We start from the raw sequence: 14,554 nt of genomic DNA, 5'->3' as shown, positions 1-14,554 counted from the left end.
TCAGGGCTAAGAACGCACAGAGGCCTGTCCACTCACTGTCCACTGTCCACTGTCCACTTCGATTCCGCCAAATGATCTATACCGCTTGTCCAAAGGCCCGTCCTTTTCATGATGGAATCGAATCTACCGCCAGCAAGGGCGAAGCGTTAACCATTAGTACTTACATAGTACCTGGTCCTTTTCGTGGCTTCGGATCCAAAACCGACTCGGCTAGATTATGCCTACGCTGCCCCGAGGTGCAAGGGCATAGCCTCAGGAGAATTTACACAGTCTACTTCTGTGTCTGTGTAGATTTCCAAATCAACACCAATTGCGCGGCGAGGTCCTCCAAAAACTCGGTGCTGGCCCAACCCATGACCCCCGCCAACGCATTAAAGAACTCCCTGGTCGTGGGCCGGATCGTCGCGTGACAGACGCTCAGGACGTGCAAGTTGTAGAAGCGGGCGTTTTCCAGCGACGTGGTATAATATAGCCAGAGCAGGAGGATGGGGCCTTCATGGGTGATGGAGAAGGCGAGAGGGTCTTTGCCTTGTTCGGTTCCTGGCGAGCGACGTTCAGTGAGCTCGGCGAGCCGGCCCTGCATGACGAGCATGCAGCTTCCAGATCCAGCGGCCTGGTTCTCTGCCTCGTACATGCTCTTGCCAGTCGCGTACGACTTCCCTTCGACGACCATGGATGGAAAGCGCATGTGAAGTGCGGGGAGGGTGGGACTGGACAAAAGCTCCTGTTCGTACTGCAGATCCTTCAATATCTCCTCAGCGTCCAGCTTGTTGACTCCTAACGACACCAATTTCTTGGCGACGACCGCGTGGAGAAATCCTATCGTAATGTCCGGGCGAGCGTTCTTGACACAGTTACTGTCAAGCTTTGGCGGAGGTGGCGGCGGTGGCGGCATGGTCATCTCGATACTCCCTGACGAAGCGCAAGACGTCTCTGCCTGCTGCCGCTTGTTCGGGCGGTCATCGGAAACGCCTATGTCGTTGAGAGACTTGTCCAGAGGATCGGAGCGGTAGGACTTTCGTTGAACCATAGGTTTCAGGGCAGGGTCCCAGTCTAAGCTCAAGTTAGCAGAACGACAATGCTGGTGCGCAAAGTCTACAGTACCTGCTTTCCTTCGGAAGGCAAAAGTTTTGCCGAATAGCTGGCGATTCATTGCTTCTAAAGCCTGATATATCAATTCGACGCAATCATCCTCTCTACTCGCGACTTCCAGGACGTCAGGAAAGTCATCGCACAAGCCATCTGCAATCGCGAAAACGAGTTTCTCCCTTTCTTTATCGAGCTTAGGCTGGACGAGGGCGTTGACTCTGTGCTCGAGGTGTTCTGGAATACATCGGTGCTGAAAGACTATTCTGGCACGGTCCAGTGAATTTAATCGGTAGTTGTAAAGCGAGAGAGATGTCTTCTGTGAGGACACCGACGCTGTATCCTGGTTCATCTCTGCCGTGCTCGATCGTCGCAAGACGGTTCCGTTTTCTTCTGCCATCCACTCACATATCCCCGATGCTGTCTCACTATTGAGCTTTTCCAGATTCTCCCAATTGAGAAGGTCCTTGGATGGAGGCAACTCCACCACCGATTGTGAACCATCCTATCGTCGCTTGTCCGGTTTCTCGTCTTTAAATTCGCGTTTCCGTTTTCCTCGTGTGGGTTGCAGAGGCTCCAGTGGGCTTCCAGTCGCTGTCGAATCCGGATGTATAGACCGGAGTGGAAGGGACTCAACGCTTGGGGGATTAGGTGAGGGCATCGATTGCGGTGGAAGGTCTGGTGGTCCTTCTGGACAGAGTGGGATTGGAAATTGGTCCATCAGATGTGCGTGGTGCTCATATCAGGGAGGTCTTGCTGGAGAAAGTGACCCTCCTGCTCTTCTTGACGCCTGCAGTTTGTCTGGTTCCTTTGAAACATCAGCAATGGCGGCTACCGAAGGAGGTCGAGAGAAACGTACGTGTTCCAGATTTTTGCACACCTCCAATTGTGCGCTTCGGAGGCATCTTGAGTGGACGAAGAAAAGTCGAGACATGAGACTGGGGAAATTTCTACTGGCGCCTATGCGCCTATGCCAGCGCGAGAGAATCGAAGAACAACTTGGGGCTCGAGAGGGCGCGAGGAAATGTTTCAGACACGGCACAGCGTTTCGCGGGGTAATAATAATAATATTGACTTGGGCCGATTCGAGAAACCTAATCTGGTAACTCGGTAATTAACCTTAATCATTCTTTATGAACCTGCAATCCTCAGAAAGCAGTAATTAATGGATGAGGCACGGTTCGGGGTAAATATATATAACGGTTCGTCATTCATTCTAATTGACAGCAATCGCTTTGGCTTGCACGCACCGCTGCTACAACAGAGCCTCAACAATTGCTGCCAGTGTAAATCCAAGTTATATGGTTCATGTATGTTTATGAAGATCGCCATCGCTCTCCTTCTCTTTCGCTAACACTTCATAGAGACGGACATCTAGCTGCCCCACGGTACCTTACCCATTCTTGCATTGACGACTCACACCGTCTTGATCTCTTCTCGCGTGACACTCGCGCGTCTCTCTGCCTCCTCGTGTTCATGCATCTCGCGTTGCTGCTCGCTAATATCCCTGACAATGCCGCGGTCGAGGGTGTACAGTGGCTTCAGCTCGGCCGACTTCTGCCAGAAGATGTAGCGCTTGATGAACCACGGAAGCCAGGTGCCGGTTTGGTATGACATGAACCTGCGGGTCGGGACCGCGAAGATGTAGTCCAGTTCTTCGAGTGTACGTTGCTGTGGGAGAAAGGTTATTGATGTTAGCCAGAGACACAAGTGGACGAGTTGGGATGGATGGTGATAATGATGTGTTACTGGAGCTTACCTTGGTTTCAGGAACCCAGAAGAAGATCATGATCAGGGCCAAGATGTTCAGGCCTGCAAAGAAGCCAAAGGCACCTGTCGGCGTGAATGCTGCGAGAATCTTGGGAAAGGTCAAGCCCAGTACTGCGGCCCAGAAGAGGCACGTCGCGACCGCCCAGCCCATGCCAACCTCGCGGTGAGATAGTGGGAAGACCTCGGCCGAGTACGTGAATGGTACAGGACCTTCACCGGGCGAGTAGAAGGCGGCGAAAAGGTACACAAACAGTGCAATGACACCCAAGTGGGCACTGCTCGATTTTGGGATGTAGAATGCAAACCCCCCGGCAAGGAGAGTCCAGGCCATATTCGGGAATGTGAACAGCAACAAGGCACGTCGACCGAACGTGTCAATCGTGAGGAAAGCGGGAATGGCGAAGAGGAAGTTGACGGCGCCGAAGCCAAAGGAACCCAGTAGCGCCTCAAAGTCGGACGCTCCACCCTCCCGGAAGATGGTCGACGAGTAAAAGGCCATGATGTTGATGCCACACATTTGTTGCGCGATCATCACCGTAAAGGAAGCCAGAGTGGCGCGACGGACGCGAGGCATGGTAAACAGCTGCATGAATCGCGAGATATAGGTAGAATCGCCGACGATGTCGTGTTCGATATCAATCTGAGTACTGATATAGTACAAGTCCCTAGCAGCGAGGAGAGGGTGGTTTCTGAGCTTGAGGAGAGATTGATATGCTTTGTCTATTTTGTCGTGCTTGATATACCATCTCGGGCTCTCACTGTTGGAAGGAAAGCGTTAGATTGGCATCATCAAAGAGCAAGTTTCGGAGGCTTCAACTGGTGACAGGGCACGAAGGAGATCCAACACAGCAACACAGCTGGAAGACATAGACTTACGGGCAGAGAAAGACCAAAATAGCCAGGGGAATGGCAGGAATAAAGGCGGAACCGAGCTGAAGACGCCAGCCAATGTCACCAGCTTTCCATACAGCCAGGTTGAAGGCAGTCCCTAGGAAAATCCCGAAAGCCGTCCAAAATTGCCATGTCATCACAAGGGCACTGCGATAAAACTGTCAGCCATGTGAGGTATGCGAGCATAAGGGATTCTCGTGACGGCATCAATCTCGGGATGGAATACTCACCCTCGGATTGCAGCAGGAGAGTTCTCAGCAGCAAACACAGGTGTCGTGGCGCCCTTCAAACCCATACCGATGCCCATGACGATACGTGTGGCAAGCAACTGTTCCCAAGTTTGGCAGAACGCTCCACCGATGGGCGTTGCAATCAGAAAGATGGCTGATGTGAAGATGGTACCTCGACGACCAAAGTAATAGTTGCAGGGGTCGGAAAGCCAGCAGCCCAGGAAAGCGCTGCCGATGTAAGGCGCCGAATTGACAAGTCCAATGATCCAGAAGTCTCTTTCGTAGCCTGGCTGTCCTTCTGGTGTATCCAGACCAAAGGCTTCTGGGAACGACAAATTGGCACCGTTGGTGCCGGTCTGATCCCAGCCTTGGACTGCGGCACCGATGGAACAGACTATGACGGTCATGTATAGCTTCATTGGATGTTTCCATTTGCGTGAAACCTCTGTGCGGAGGGCGTCCTTCTCATCCTCGGTGAGGAATGAGAGACTCTCAAATTGGCCTGGGTTCTGGGCGACCAAGGCACCTTTCTTTATCAGCTCGACCTCGGAGGCCATGCCGGCACGGTTTGCAAATTCTTCAACCTGTAGGCTACCGTGTCAGTTGCGGCTGGTATAGAATATTGGAGGTTCCTCACATTGGCCAACAACTCTTCTTGGGGGATATCGGCAAGAGGGTTGGAGATCCTGTTGAATGCTTAGCCAAAAGACCCAACAACCAAGGCGAGCGCGGCGTACTTTGCGTCCAAGTTCTTGTTTCTGTTCAAATCCGCGATGGACGAGCGCCGGCGCTCCGGGCCTGAAGACTTCTCATGGTCCGTACTGCGCCTGTTGTCGAAGCTGTCTGTAGCCTTGGTGTCCGACATGTTCATGAGTTACCGGCCGGCGAATGTGAAGGAGAGTAACTGAGAAATTCGACGGGGTAGAGATTTTCATAAGGGGAGACACTGGGTCCCAGCTTTTTCATATACATCGACCATCTATCATTCCGCAAAAACCCCGCGCGCTGATCAAGCCGGAGAAACGCACACGGAGTGCGGGTGACATCGTCTCAAACATCGCAGAAAGTTTACGTCTCAAGAACCCCGGAAGATGGCGTGCGATACGTCCAGTTCAATCGACGTGATGGTGCTTCTGGAAGGCAGAATCTCTGGTGGAAGCCTTGTGGACCGCCCTCCCCCACTTGTAACCAAAGCCCTTGGCAGCGGAGAAAACTCCACCTCATCAAGAACAAGAACTGCGGGCTGAATTTGGCAGATGTCATTTGGCATTGCCCAGAGGCGAGTCTCAATAACCTTACAGTGCTTGGTGCCCCAGATAGAAGCAAGCATAATCTTGGGTTCTGGGGTAGAGAGACCGGTTAGAGAGCTGGTGGCCTTGGAAGAGAATATTGAATCGAAACCCGTTGCTAGAGATGGTCTATAGGCACCAGAGAAACCACAGTCGCTCGAAGAAGGAGATAGAGCAGTCTATCTGAAGGGGCTGGCAGTCACTGTCAAACTTGAACCGACACTGAGCATGGGAGGTTGAACAGCGGTGGAGGAAAGGAAGGTGCCCAGGTGGGTAAGAATGTAACAGCGGGAACGCCTTGCCAAGATGCCGGGTGGATGCCAAGGGCGGAGATCATCTTGGCTTCCTCGGCGGAATCTGCACTGTGCATCCCACGGATTATTGAACCGATGGCCCTCAGCCTGTGAAGACTGACCAGCCTTCCTCGCTCAAAGGACTACGTCACCCTTCCCCAGAGGGACAAGAATAAGACGTATCATCGTGCGAAAATTGTCCTACATCTTCAACCCTCTTACCTCCTTTTGGCAGCCCTTGTGATCACCAACCCACACTGCCCACATTAGAATGTCCCTGCACATCACTCCGGGTTTCATCAGCCTGTCCGCATTTCTTGGCCCCTCTGAGCTCTAGAATTTCCGTCAAGGAAATGCCGCCTCCGTTCCAGATGACTTATTGCAAATAAGAGAGAGTCAACCAGACATGGACGGGAGAGGTCGGTCGATATAACTTACCCCACATGCAACAACAGCAAAACATCCAGGATGACTCTCTATAGATCATTTTGGGGGAGTCAGGGAGTGCACTGTGGTAGGACGATTCCACAGTCAATCTTGAAAGTAATATTGGTTCGCTTTGACGAATGGGATGGTCTTATCCCCGTCAAACTGTTTGAGTCGTTGGCATTTACCCAATGCTGCACCAAGGATGTCGGTCTTCGCTATGGTGAGATACAATGTAGCACATCCAAGGTATAGCTTGGTTCAGGCGTCAACACCGGCCGTTTGACATCTGTAAAGACACCATCGTCGTCGAACCCAAACTCGATAAGCTTTAGTGCCGGATAGAACGGCCGACCTGATGATCCAGCCACTGTAAAACGTTTAGTTGAAAAGATTTCAATGTGAGTGATCCGTTGGATCCACTTCTGTGACCCCTTGTTGAATGAAGGAATTTCTATTGGGTGGATGAAGCTCGTGAAGATGGCAGGGCATCTGTCCGCAGTGGTTGAGCTTCTGTTTTGATCTTTTTGCTAACTCTTAGCAGCGTCAGAGAGCTCGCGACTTTCAAGATTGAAGCGGTTTTTCTCCAACTGCCTATCGCTATCTCCCACCTTTCTTGGACTTTGATCTCGATCTTGTCAAAGACGAAGCCATAGACCTTCATCCTTATTTCTGCTGGAACGGCAAGAAAAGGGGCACTGTCTCCAGATGGTTCCGTGGCTTGTGAAAGCGATATCACTGACGTGATGATCCGAAGTCAAAGAATTTCCGTATGACACGGGCATCGGGATCCCGGCAATCTGAGTGCCAGAACTGACAAGGATACTGAAGAGTGTAATGGTACAGGAAAAAGTGCGAGAGGCGGGAAATGCTTGAAGGTAAAGACAAGAAGAACGAAGCCAGCAAGTGAGGAGATCAAGGAGAAGAGGCGAGGCGTGATACAAACGTGACGTTCACGGTCGGTGGCGCCCTCACTAGGACCTTTGAACGGTCATTGAGTGCGTTTGACTGGAGCGAAGAGAATCTTCAGTACCTGATGAGTGCATGAACAAGAGTTGGAGAAAACCAGCAAGAGATGACTGAGAATGGATGAGTATAAAATCAATTGTCATCCGTCAAGTCGCCACTCCAATCACCATTACCACCAACTAACGGCCAGGCAGAACTTCATCCCTGGATCAAGCGCATCAGAATCTGCATGAGGGGGTATCATTGAGACATAAGGGACAAAATTGTTCGTGATTTCACCAGCTGGTTCCGCATGACACCAACCAAGATCCGAATGTTGTCCGATGGATCCTGTATTTCACCTTGATGACCAACCACTTCATCTAGACGCGACTGCGCCGGTACCAGCGTCGACGTGCGTATCTGGCAAGCTTTGGTAAGCACACACTGATCCTTCTCAGATCTGGTGGTCAACCTTACGGTCCTTGAGCAACGGGGGCAGCCGCGACGGTCTTGCGCCTCTCGCGATGGACAAACCAGAGGCCAACCAAGGCGCTCAGGATCCAGAAAATCGCAGACAAGAAAGAGAAGGCCTCGGCAGCTCGATAGCGACCACAGAACCCATGAAAACTGATTTGATTCCAGTCAAAGGTATCTCCATCACAGCCGGTCCCGCTGGCCCATTCGACGAGAAGTCCAAAAGAGGCGAACCAGGCAAAGGACAGGATGATATCCATGGGCCCTGTTTCAGAGAGTCAGCATATATTCCCTTGGCACTCCATTGCGCTCTTTGAAACGTACAGTGGAAGAAGCCGCCGGCGAACGGGAGCAACCAGAGGAGACCGAGGAGAAGGGAGATTCCGGCCACAATCTCAATGTAGATAAAACGCGCCAGGGGCCAACCGTTCCCGTGGCGGTAGTCATCTAGGTAGGAGCCGACGATGCCTGCAACGACCTGTGCACAAGATCAGAACCGCCCAAAAAGGTGAGTTGAAGAGTTCCACATACACCCGCGAAAGCGAGCTCACAGACACGCAGGCCCATAGATACAATTCTGGAGATGACAGGCATTTTGAAGATTGGTCGATTGGTGAGAGGCTTTCCTGAAGTGAAGAGAGAATAGAAAGGACGTTGCAGGTGAACGGGTGGTGTCGCCAGTAAAACGAACAAGGTCGATGGGGAGAACTTCAGCTGCTAATGATCCAAGCGGAGGGTGAAGCAGTGACTTAAGAATGAAGAGCAAGGCCGTGACACTAGGGCGTTAACAAGGCGACACGGGGAATTCTCTGTTTGCCAGCCACCAACATCACCGTTCTGTCCTCACCTTGGTGTTCTGAATTCCTTGCTCAGGAGAGCCCTGGCCACGCTTTGCCTTGATTTTGTGCCACGCCAAACGGTGGTGTTGTCCTACCGGACCCTGGTTGGCCATGAGAGATTGATAGGCAAGGGGCGCGTGACAAAGAAACGAGTTGCAGAAACATGGCACGACGTCATAGGGGGAATTTGGATAGGAAAACATGCTACCAAAACCAGGCAGAATGCTTGAGCCTCACCAATCCACCAACCCCATGGGGGGAGCAGACAAGTAGAGCAGGGAATGTGGTCAAAACGCTAACGACAACGATAGGAAAGGCTGAGAGTTTTGGAGGGAAAAACTGGTAAGCGAGAAGCTGCAGACCGGAAATCAAGTCCATCACAAGGTGCCTATGACGTCTAGTTCAAGGTCAACCGAGACGCCAAGGCGAGGCTGACATTCTCAGCCTCGCTCACCTGCCCGCCCGTAGCGGTTTGGCGCAGCCATTGCGCACTTGCTGGGGAGTCCACCATCCTCTTGATCACAGAAGTGTGGCCGAGCGCACGCGAGCTGCCTTATCCCGGTTGCTGATCGACCCCGATCTGAATTCCAGGATCTCAATCGTGTGAGCAAAACAAATACTTGTCTCGATCCATGCGTGCCTTGTTCATTGGCCGCATCTCCTACTTGTTCACGCCAATGCCCTGGCCTTCTCCTTGACCTCGTCCCCAAAGTCAAAGGACCCGCCAAAAAAATGGTGCGTGGACGTGTCCAGAATGCAGGACTTGAACATCATGGTACGTCCCTGCGCGTCGACCCATTTTTGTCTAAAACCGCCCACTTCCATGCGTGGATACATATCATCGCTCATCAACTCTGGACTCTCTTTCACATCATCCACACCCTGGAGAGCCAGAGATTGTGATGTTTTCTCGGCGTCAGGAGGAAGGATGGGAAGGAGGTAGTCCTTGTAGGATCTTAGTCCAAAGTCGGTCACAAAGAAGAGAGTTGGGTGGGTTTTGGTATGATCAGGAAGGCCGTCAGGAGTGAGATTCATAGATGGGTGAGAGAGAAGAGCCCGGAGCACAGCTGCATGTTTGCATGCGTTGTCGAAGCGTTCTTTGGGTGATGGAAGCGCACTCATGTCTTAGTAACTGTGGATTTTGAACTTGGTGAAGAATAAAAGAGAGTGAGGGTGACCACCGGGTCCAGTCCTAGAGAGGCAAAAGGCACAGAGACGAGCAGAAGAGTGTCTGGAGCTAGCAACAGACAATTCCCATGGCTTTTGTCGGCAGCGATATCAGTGGCAAGAGCGGTGATTTAGCGGTGAGGAGAAGGTCTTTACTCTGTAGCCCTCAGGCTCTCCAGGTCGCGCTTGCCACGCCGGGAGGACGCGCAGGACCCGTTCCTGCCGTTCCTGCATTCTTTACCAAGCCTTGACCAACCCCACTAGGAAGCCTAGGAAGCCCACAGGATCAATATGCGACAACTCAGTTTGAGTAAAATCAGACAACCATCCTTGGTCTCTCCGAGTACGGGGGACCTACAGGCGTCCAAGTGGTTTATAACTTTCCGCTCAACGAGAAATGCTTACGGACGTAAGTCACCTGCAAGGACAACACCAGTACCGAGGGCTCGCTTGTCTATCCCTGGAACTCCGCCCCCATAGCATGGCTACTCGTGCATGAGACCTCCAATACTCTCGTCGAATAGGGTGCCAGGTGCTGCTGGACCACAATGACTTAGCCCTTTGCGCTTGAGTCGCTCGGCTCAAAGCCGCTCTGGATTTATCTCGTTATTTCCAAGAGAAGAGCGTCGTTTTTGCCGTCTAGTCGAACATGAGGATTCTTCAGCAGTCACAGTTGGACGTGTATCCAAACCTGATAGCTCGACTTCCGAAACACTTGACCACAGGCAATGGTGAACAGCGGGCATCCCAGCAAAGCATGCTCCAACTGCCGGAAAAGGAAGATCAAGGTAAGAAAAGGCTTGATTCCAACTCCACCAACCCCGTCAAACAGTCAGATACGTGCATAACACTTTTGTCAGTGTGATCAAAGAAGACCGGCATGCACCCAATGCGTCAGGGCTGACTGGCCTTGCCCGGGCTATCGGCCTGATATCGACCTCTTTCTTCGCGATGAGACCAAGTGTGTCACCCAAAAATACCAAGGGTGCCGATCCATAGATTCCTGCCCGTCTGCATCAGATCGAGACTCCAGGCAGTGTTCTTACCGATCGAACGACCGAAACCCAGACGCGTCACCCTATCAGCTGAATATAGACGTCGTGACCCGGGCAGTGTCGTTCTTTTTCTCCCAGTATGTCCACCAACCTCCAACACCTTGTGGGAAATTTCAACCTGGGTCATTCCAATATCTCCCGTCCCTGTACGCCCGAAGTCGACCAGATGGACCCCTGGTTCCGATCGTCCATGCGGCCGCGCTCGCCAGTTATGCCAATGCGGGAAACGTCCCCCGCTGGACACTGGAAAGCTACCGATTGTGCGGGCTGGGTATCCTGAGATGTAGGCATGCACTTGGAAATCTAGTCGAGAGAAAGTCAAACGATGTTCTTGCCAGCATCATGCTGCTAGGCGTCTATGAGGTGAGTCGTATGGCAAGTGTGGATGATTGGATCTGATCAGTACCCCGTGAACGACAGACTATTGCCCTCAAGGGGACACAAGCCATGAAGACATGGAGTCAGCATATGCTTGGCGCAGCGGCAGTGATTGATTCCCGTGGCCCGGGTCAGTTTCACGATAGATCTAGCGTTCAGATCTTCCTGCAGATTCGACGCCTCATAGTCCTCTCCGCGTATCAGCTACAGCAACCGGTGCCCTTTTCCTTGAAAAAGTGGTCAACCTGGCTAGAATACGCCAGTGTTGGTGAAGATTACGAGGTTGTTTACCTCGCCAACCGGCTTTCCGAAATAGTTGAGACGCTTGCATCTGTCAGGGCCTTTATCAAAGCATCCAAGACTCGAGAGACAGGGGACATCTCTTCTATGCTTTTGCCAATCGACTTGATGCTTCAAAGCTGGCGGAATCAGCTCCCTACGTCCTGGTTGCCCGTACCTCGTCCTGCCTGCCGTTGTGAGGACTGTTCCTCGCGCAGTCATTTTGAAGGCATGCCTTTTGATGCCTATCCCAATCTATATGTCGCCTCGCTTTGGAACAATTATCGTGGTGCACGCATCCTGGTTCACGAAATGCTATTATCCACCGCAACTTCCTCTTCCATAACAGCCATAATGGACGACAAGGAATTATGCCCAACCATCAACCTATTGCGCCAGATGAGCACTGAAATTTGCCTCAGCGTCGACTACCATCTGAGACCAATTCCGGATGACTCGTTTTCCGGCTCCGTTGGACACTTGAAAGGAATAGTTACACCCTCAATCCCAGGTGGCGAACTCCTCATCTGGCCGCTCTTCATGGCTGGAATGTTGCCTACGACAATCCCAGCACGAAGGATGTGGATATCGGATCACCTAAGGCAGATTGGGGCCAACCTAGGCATTGGACTGGCGCTTTCAATGAGCCAGGCTATGGACAACAAGCGGGACACAACTCCCTTTTCTCACAGCGAGCTGTGGGCGTATGGTGATTGCCAGGCCGAAAGTGCCTGCCATTGAACGAAGCTAATGTACAGGAACGGCCTCCTTGAATTGTCTTGATTGAGGAGTGTCCGTGTCGGATGCCTGATGCCGAAGTCCTCCTGAAAACCAATGATATAGCATCCCCCTTGGACCAATTTGAACCGACTGGTTGACCATCTTGAGATGCGTGCATATACAGAGTCTCCATCTGCAGTTGTTAATTGGCTACGCCGCAAAGCTAACCTGTCCTGGACTGGGCCTTCTCATCTGTCACCTTTGTTGTGTATAGCTATTGTTGTTGCTAACGACGAGTAAGTCGAGGTGTTCAGTTGTGTCTTGCTGCACGCCAGTTGGTCTCAGGACGATGTGCTTCTCGAAATCCACTTGTCGAGTTTGGTTCGGTTGTCCGTCTCCAGAGAGGAATCTCTGCTTCTTACAAATAGACGGCAGCCCTTTGACATCAACGATGTCGGCCAGCGAAAGACCACTGACTGCTATTGCTCAGTTGAGAGGCACAGGCAAGCTGACAACCCAGACTCAATTGAGATTGTCGACAATATGCTTCTCTCAGTACTTTTGGCATCCATTGTTGCCTTCGGGGGTACTGCCCAAGGCCTCAAGTTGCCTATCGTCGACCTTGGGTATGGACTACATCAAGCAATAGGATACAATGTGGGCCAAGATACCTTGCACCTCCGCAGCACGAGACGACTGACCCATTGCAGGATACTTTGGACTTTTATAACTTTTCCAACATTCGATACGCTCAGCCTCCGACGGGTCGTCTTCGCTTCACGGCGCCCCAGTCTCCTTTAGTAAACAGAACTCTGCAGGATGGCAGCTCCGGAGGTACCTGTCCTCAAGCATACCCTGTCTGGTACCTCTGTGGGCTGGCTCTGCTCGGTGGCTCCATCAACTCCACCGATGCCTGCGATGCTAGCCTCATTCCCAAACCCGACCCTACAGAACAAGAGGACTGCCTGTTCCTCGATGTCATAGTCCCGAAAGAGGTCTTCGCAAATGCCAGCAAAGAACATGCTAAAGGAGCGCCGGTGATGGTTTGGGTGTACGGAGGTGGGTTCACTTTCAGCAAAAAATACGAGGACGGGAATCCTGCCGGGCTCATCCAGAGAAGTCGGGAAGAAGATGCGGGTGGCAAAGGCGTTGTCTACGTCACATTCAATTACAGGGTACGCTTTTGTTCTTGTACCATTTTTCAACGCATCTGATGCAGATTCCAGGGTGGTGCCTTTGGTTTTCTGTCTGGGCCCAACATTCAGTCCTACGGAACCGCCAACGCTGGCCTGCTTGATCAGCGCATGGCTCTTGAGTGGGTGCAACAGTACATCCACCTCTTCGGAGGCGACCCGAAACAGGTTACTGTATTCGGACAGTCAGCTGGAGCAGGTTCCATTATGCACCAGATCACAGCATATGGCGGTCTGAAAGGGCCAGCGCCTTTCCAGAGGGCGATCCTACAGTCACCCGGGTTCGAGCCATTCCCCAGCCACTGGGAGCAGGACCATCTGCTGCAGAGGTATCTGGGGCTCCTCAACGTGTCGACGATTCAAGAAGCACGCGAACTCCCCTTCGCCGCGCTCTCTGCCGCCAATGTGGAGCTCGTCGCCACTTCACCGTACGGAACGTTTACATTTGCCCCGGCGGTCGACGGAGACTTTGTGCCGAGCTTACCAGGCAATCTGCTGGCGCAAGGGAACTACGACACATCGGTGCAGCTGATGACGGGCTTCAACGCGCACGAGACGCTGTACTTCACCAACCCAGCCAGTACCAACAACTCCATCTTCCTGTCCAGCATCACCAGCACGTTCCCAGGCATTCAGGCCTCGGTCGCAGACTATGTGGCCCAGACCCTCTACCCTCCGGTCTTCAACGGGAGCTATCCCTACAGCTCGTTCTACGAGCGCGCCGAGCTCACGCTGCAGGAAAGCGCCTTCACTTGCAACACCTTCTTCCTTCAAACGGCGGGAGCCCTCGAAGTCAAGTCGTCGACAAAAGCGGGCTACGGCTACCGCTTCAGTGTCCCGCCCGCTTACCACGGCCAAGACGTCGCTTACACGTACTACAACCCCTCGACGGCCGGGCCGAGCGTGAACGCCACCATTGCCCTGTTCATGCAGCGGGTCTTGACCCGGTTCGCCCTGACTGGGAACCCAAATCGCGAGAACGATGCCGCGTCGACCACTACCATGCCGGCATATTTCTCTCACCAGACAACATCAGGGGCGGGTCAAATCCTCGACCTGAACGTGACAGGTTTGAATGTGATTGCCGATCCCAACGACAATGACCGCTGTCTCTGGTGGCAGAAATCGCTTTACTACTGAGTCCGAGCAAGCATCTCTGGGTAGGTGCAACAGAGGGGAGAGGAGATGACGCCGTGGGACTAGTTAAGCCTCTGCATGGAGTGCTCACATGGTACTCTGCGGCGGACTGACTGAGCGATTAAACGATCGAGTGTTAGCTGCACACAAGGGAGCAGTGGTGGTGGTGGTAGTCTTCAATCCCTATGCGGGTTTGTCCAGCGAAAAGGCATCACAAGCACCCCACAGACCACGTCTTCATTTGAAGGGCGATAATGTTGCTCGTCGATTTTATTTTCCTTGTCTGTACGACTCGAAAGGCCGGACACGAACTGGTAGCACAGGCGAGAGGCATGGCACATCAGGTAGTCAATCAGTCAGACTACACACGAATCAG

The 14,554-nt window shown here is 52.5% G+C and overlaps 4 protein-coding genes across 4 annotated transcripts; 1 reads left to right on the top strand and 3 right to left on the bottom strand.

The window, feature by feature from the left end:
* Positions 1-271: 271 nt before the first annotated feature.
* On the bottom strand, positions 272-4,842 carry AYO20_00032 (hypothetical protein; the record flags this gene model as incomplete). The annotated part of the gene is made up of 8 exons (XM_022638343.1): positions 272-1,053; positions 1,105-1,514; positions 2,507-2,757; positions 2,846-3,614; positions 3,733-3,894; positions 3,978-4,561; positions 4,615-4,663; positions 4,715-4,842. 8 exons carry the CDS (start codon positions 4,840-4,842, stop codon positions 272-274), a joined length of 3,135 nt encoding a protein of 1,044 aa, XP_022505308.1.
* Positions 4,843-7,409: 2,567 nt separating this feature from the next.
* Positions 7,410-8,004, bottom strand: AYO20_00031 (hypothetical protein; the record flags this gene model as incomplete). Its single annotated transcript, XM_022638342.1, has 3 exons — positions 7,410-7,675; positions 7,735-7,888; positions 7,942-8,004. The coding sequence occupies 3 exons, from the start codon at positions 8,002-8,004 to the stop codon at positions 7,410-7,412; spliced, it is 483 nt and encodes a 160-aa protein (XP_022505307.1).
* Positions 8,005-8,918: 914 nt separating this feature from the next.
* On the bottom strand, positions 8,919-9,371 carry AYO20_00030 (hypothetical protein; the record flags this gene model as incomplete). Its single annotated transcript, XM_022638341.1, has 1 exon — positions 8,919-9,371. One exon carries the CDS (start codon positions 9,369-9,371, stop codon positions 8,919-8,921), a length of 453 nt encoding a protein of 150 aa, XP_022505306.1.
* A 694-nt stretch (positions 9,372-10,065) lies between these two features.
* Positions 10,066-14,181, top strand: AYO20_00029 (hypothetical protein; the record flags this gene model as incomplete). Its single annotated transcript, XM_022638340.1, has 7 exons — positions 10,066-10,204; positions 10,249-10,377; positions 10,485-10,834; positions 10,892-11,832; positions 12,277-12,505; positions 12,559-13,023; positions 13,075-14,181. 7 exons carry the CDS (start codon positions 10,066-10,068, stop codon positions 14,179-14,181), a joined length of 3,360 nt encoding a protein of 1,119 aa, XP_022505305.1.
* Between the last annotated feature and the right edge of the window lie 373 nt (positions 14,182-14,554).

The sequence above is a fragment of the Fonsecaea nubica genome (assembly GCF_001646965.1).
Source record: "Fonsecaea nubica strain CBS 269.64 chromosome Unknown Scaff1, whole genome shotgun sequence".
Classification (NCBI taxonomy): Eukaryota; Fungi; Ascomycota; class Eurotiomycetes; order Chaetothyriales; family Herpotrichiellaceae; genus Fonsecaea; species Fonsecaea nubica.
Note: the sequence above shows the minus strand (reverse complement) of the source record. Positions and strands in the feature narration are given on the sequence as shown.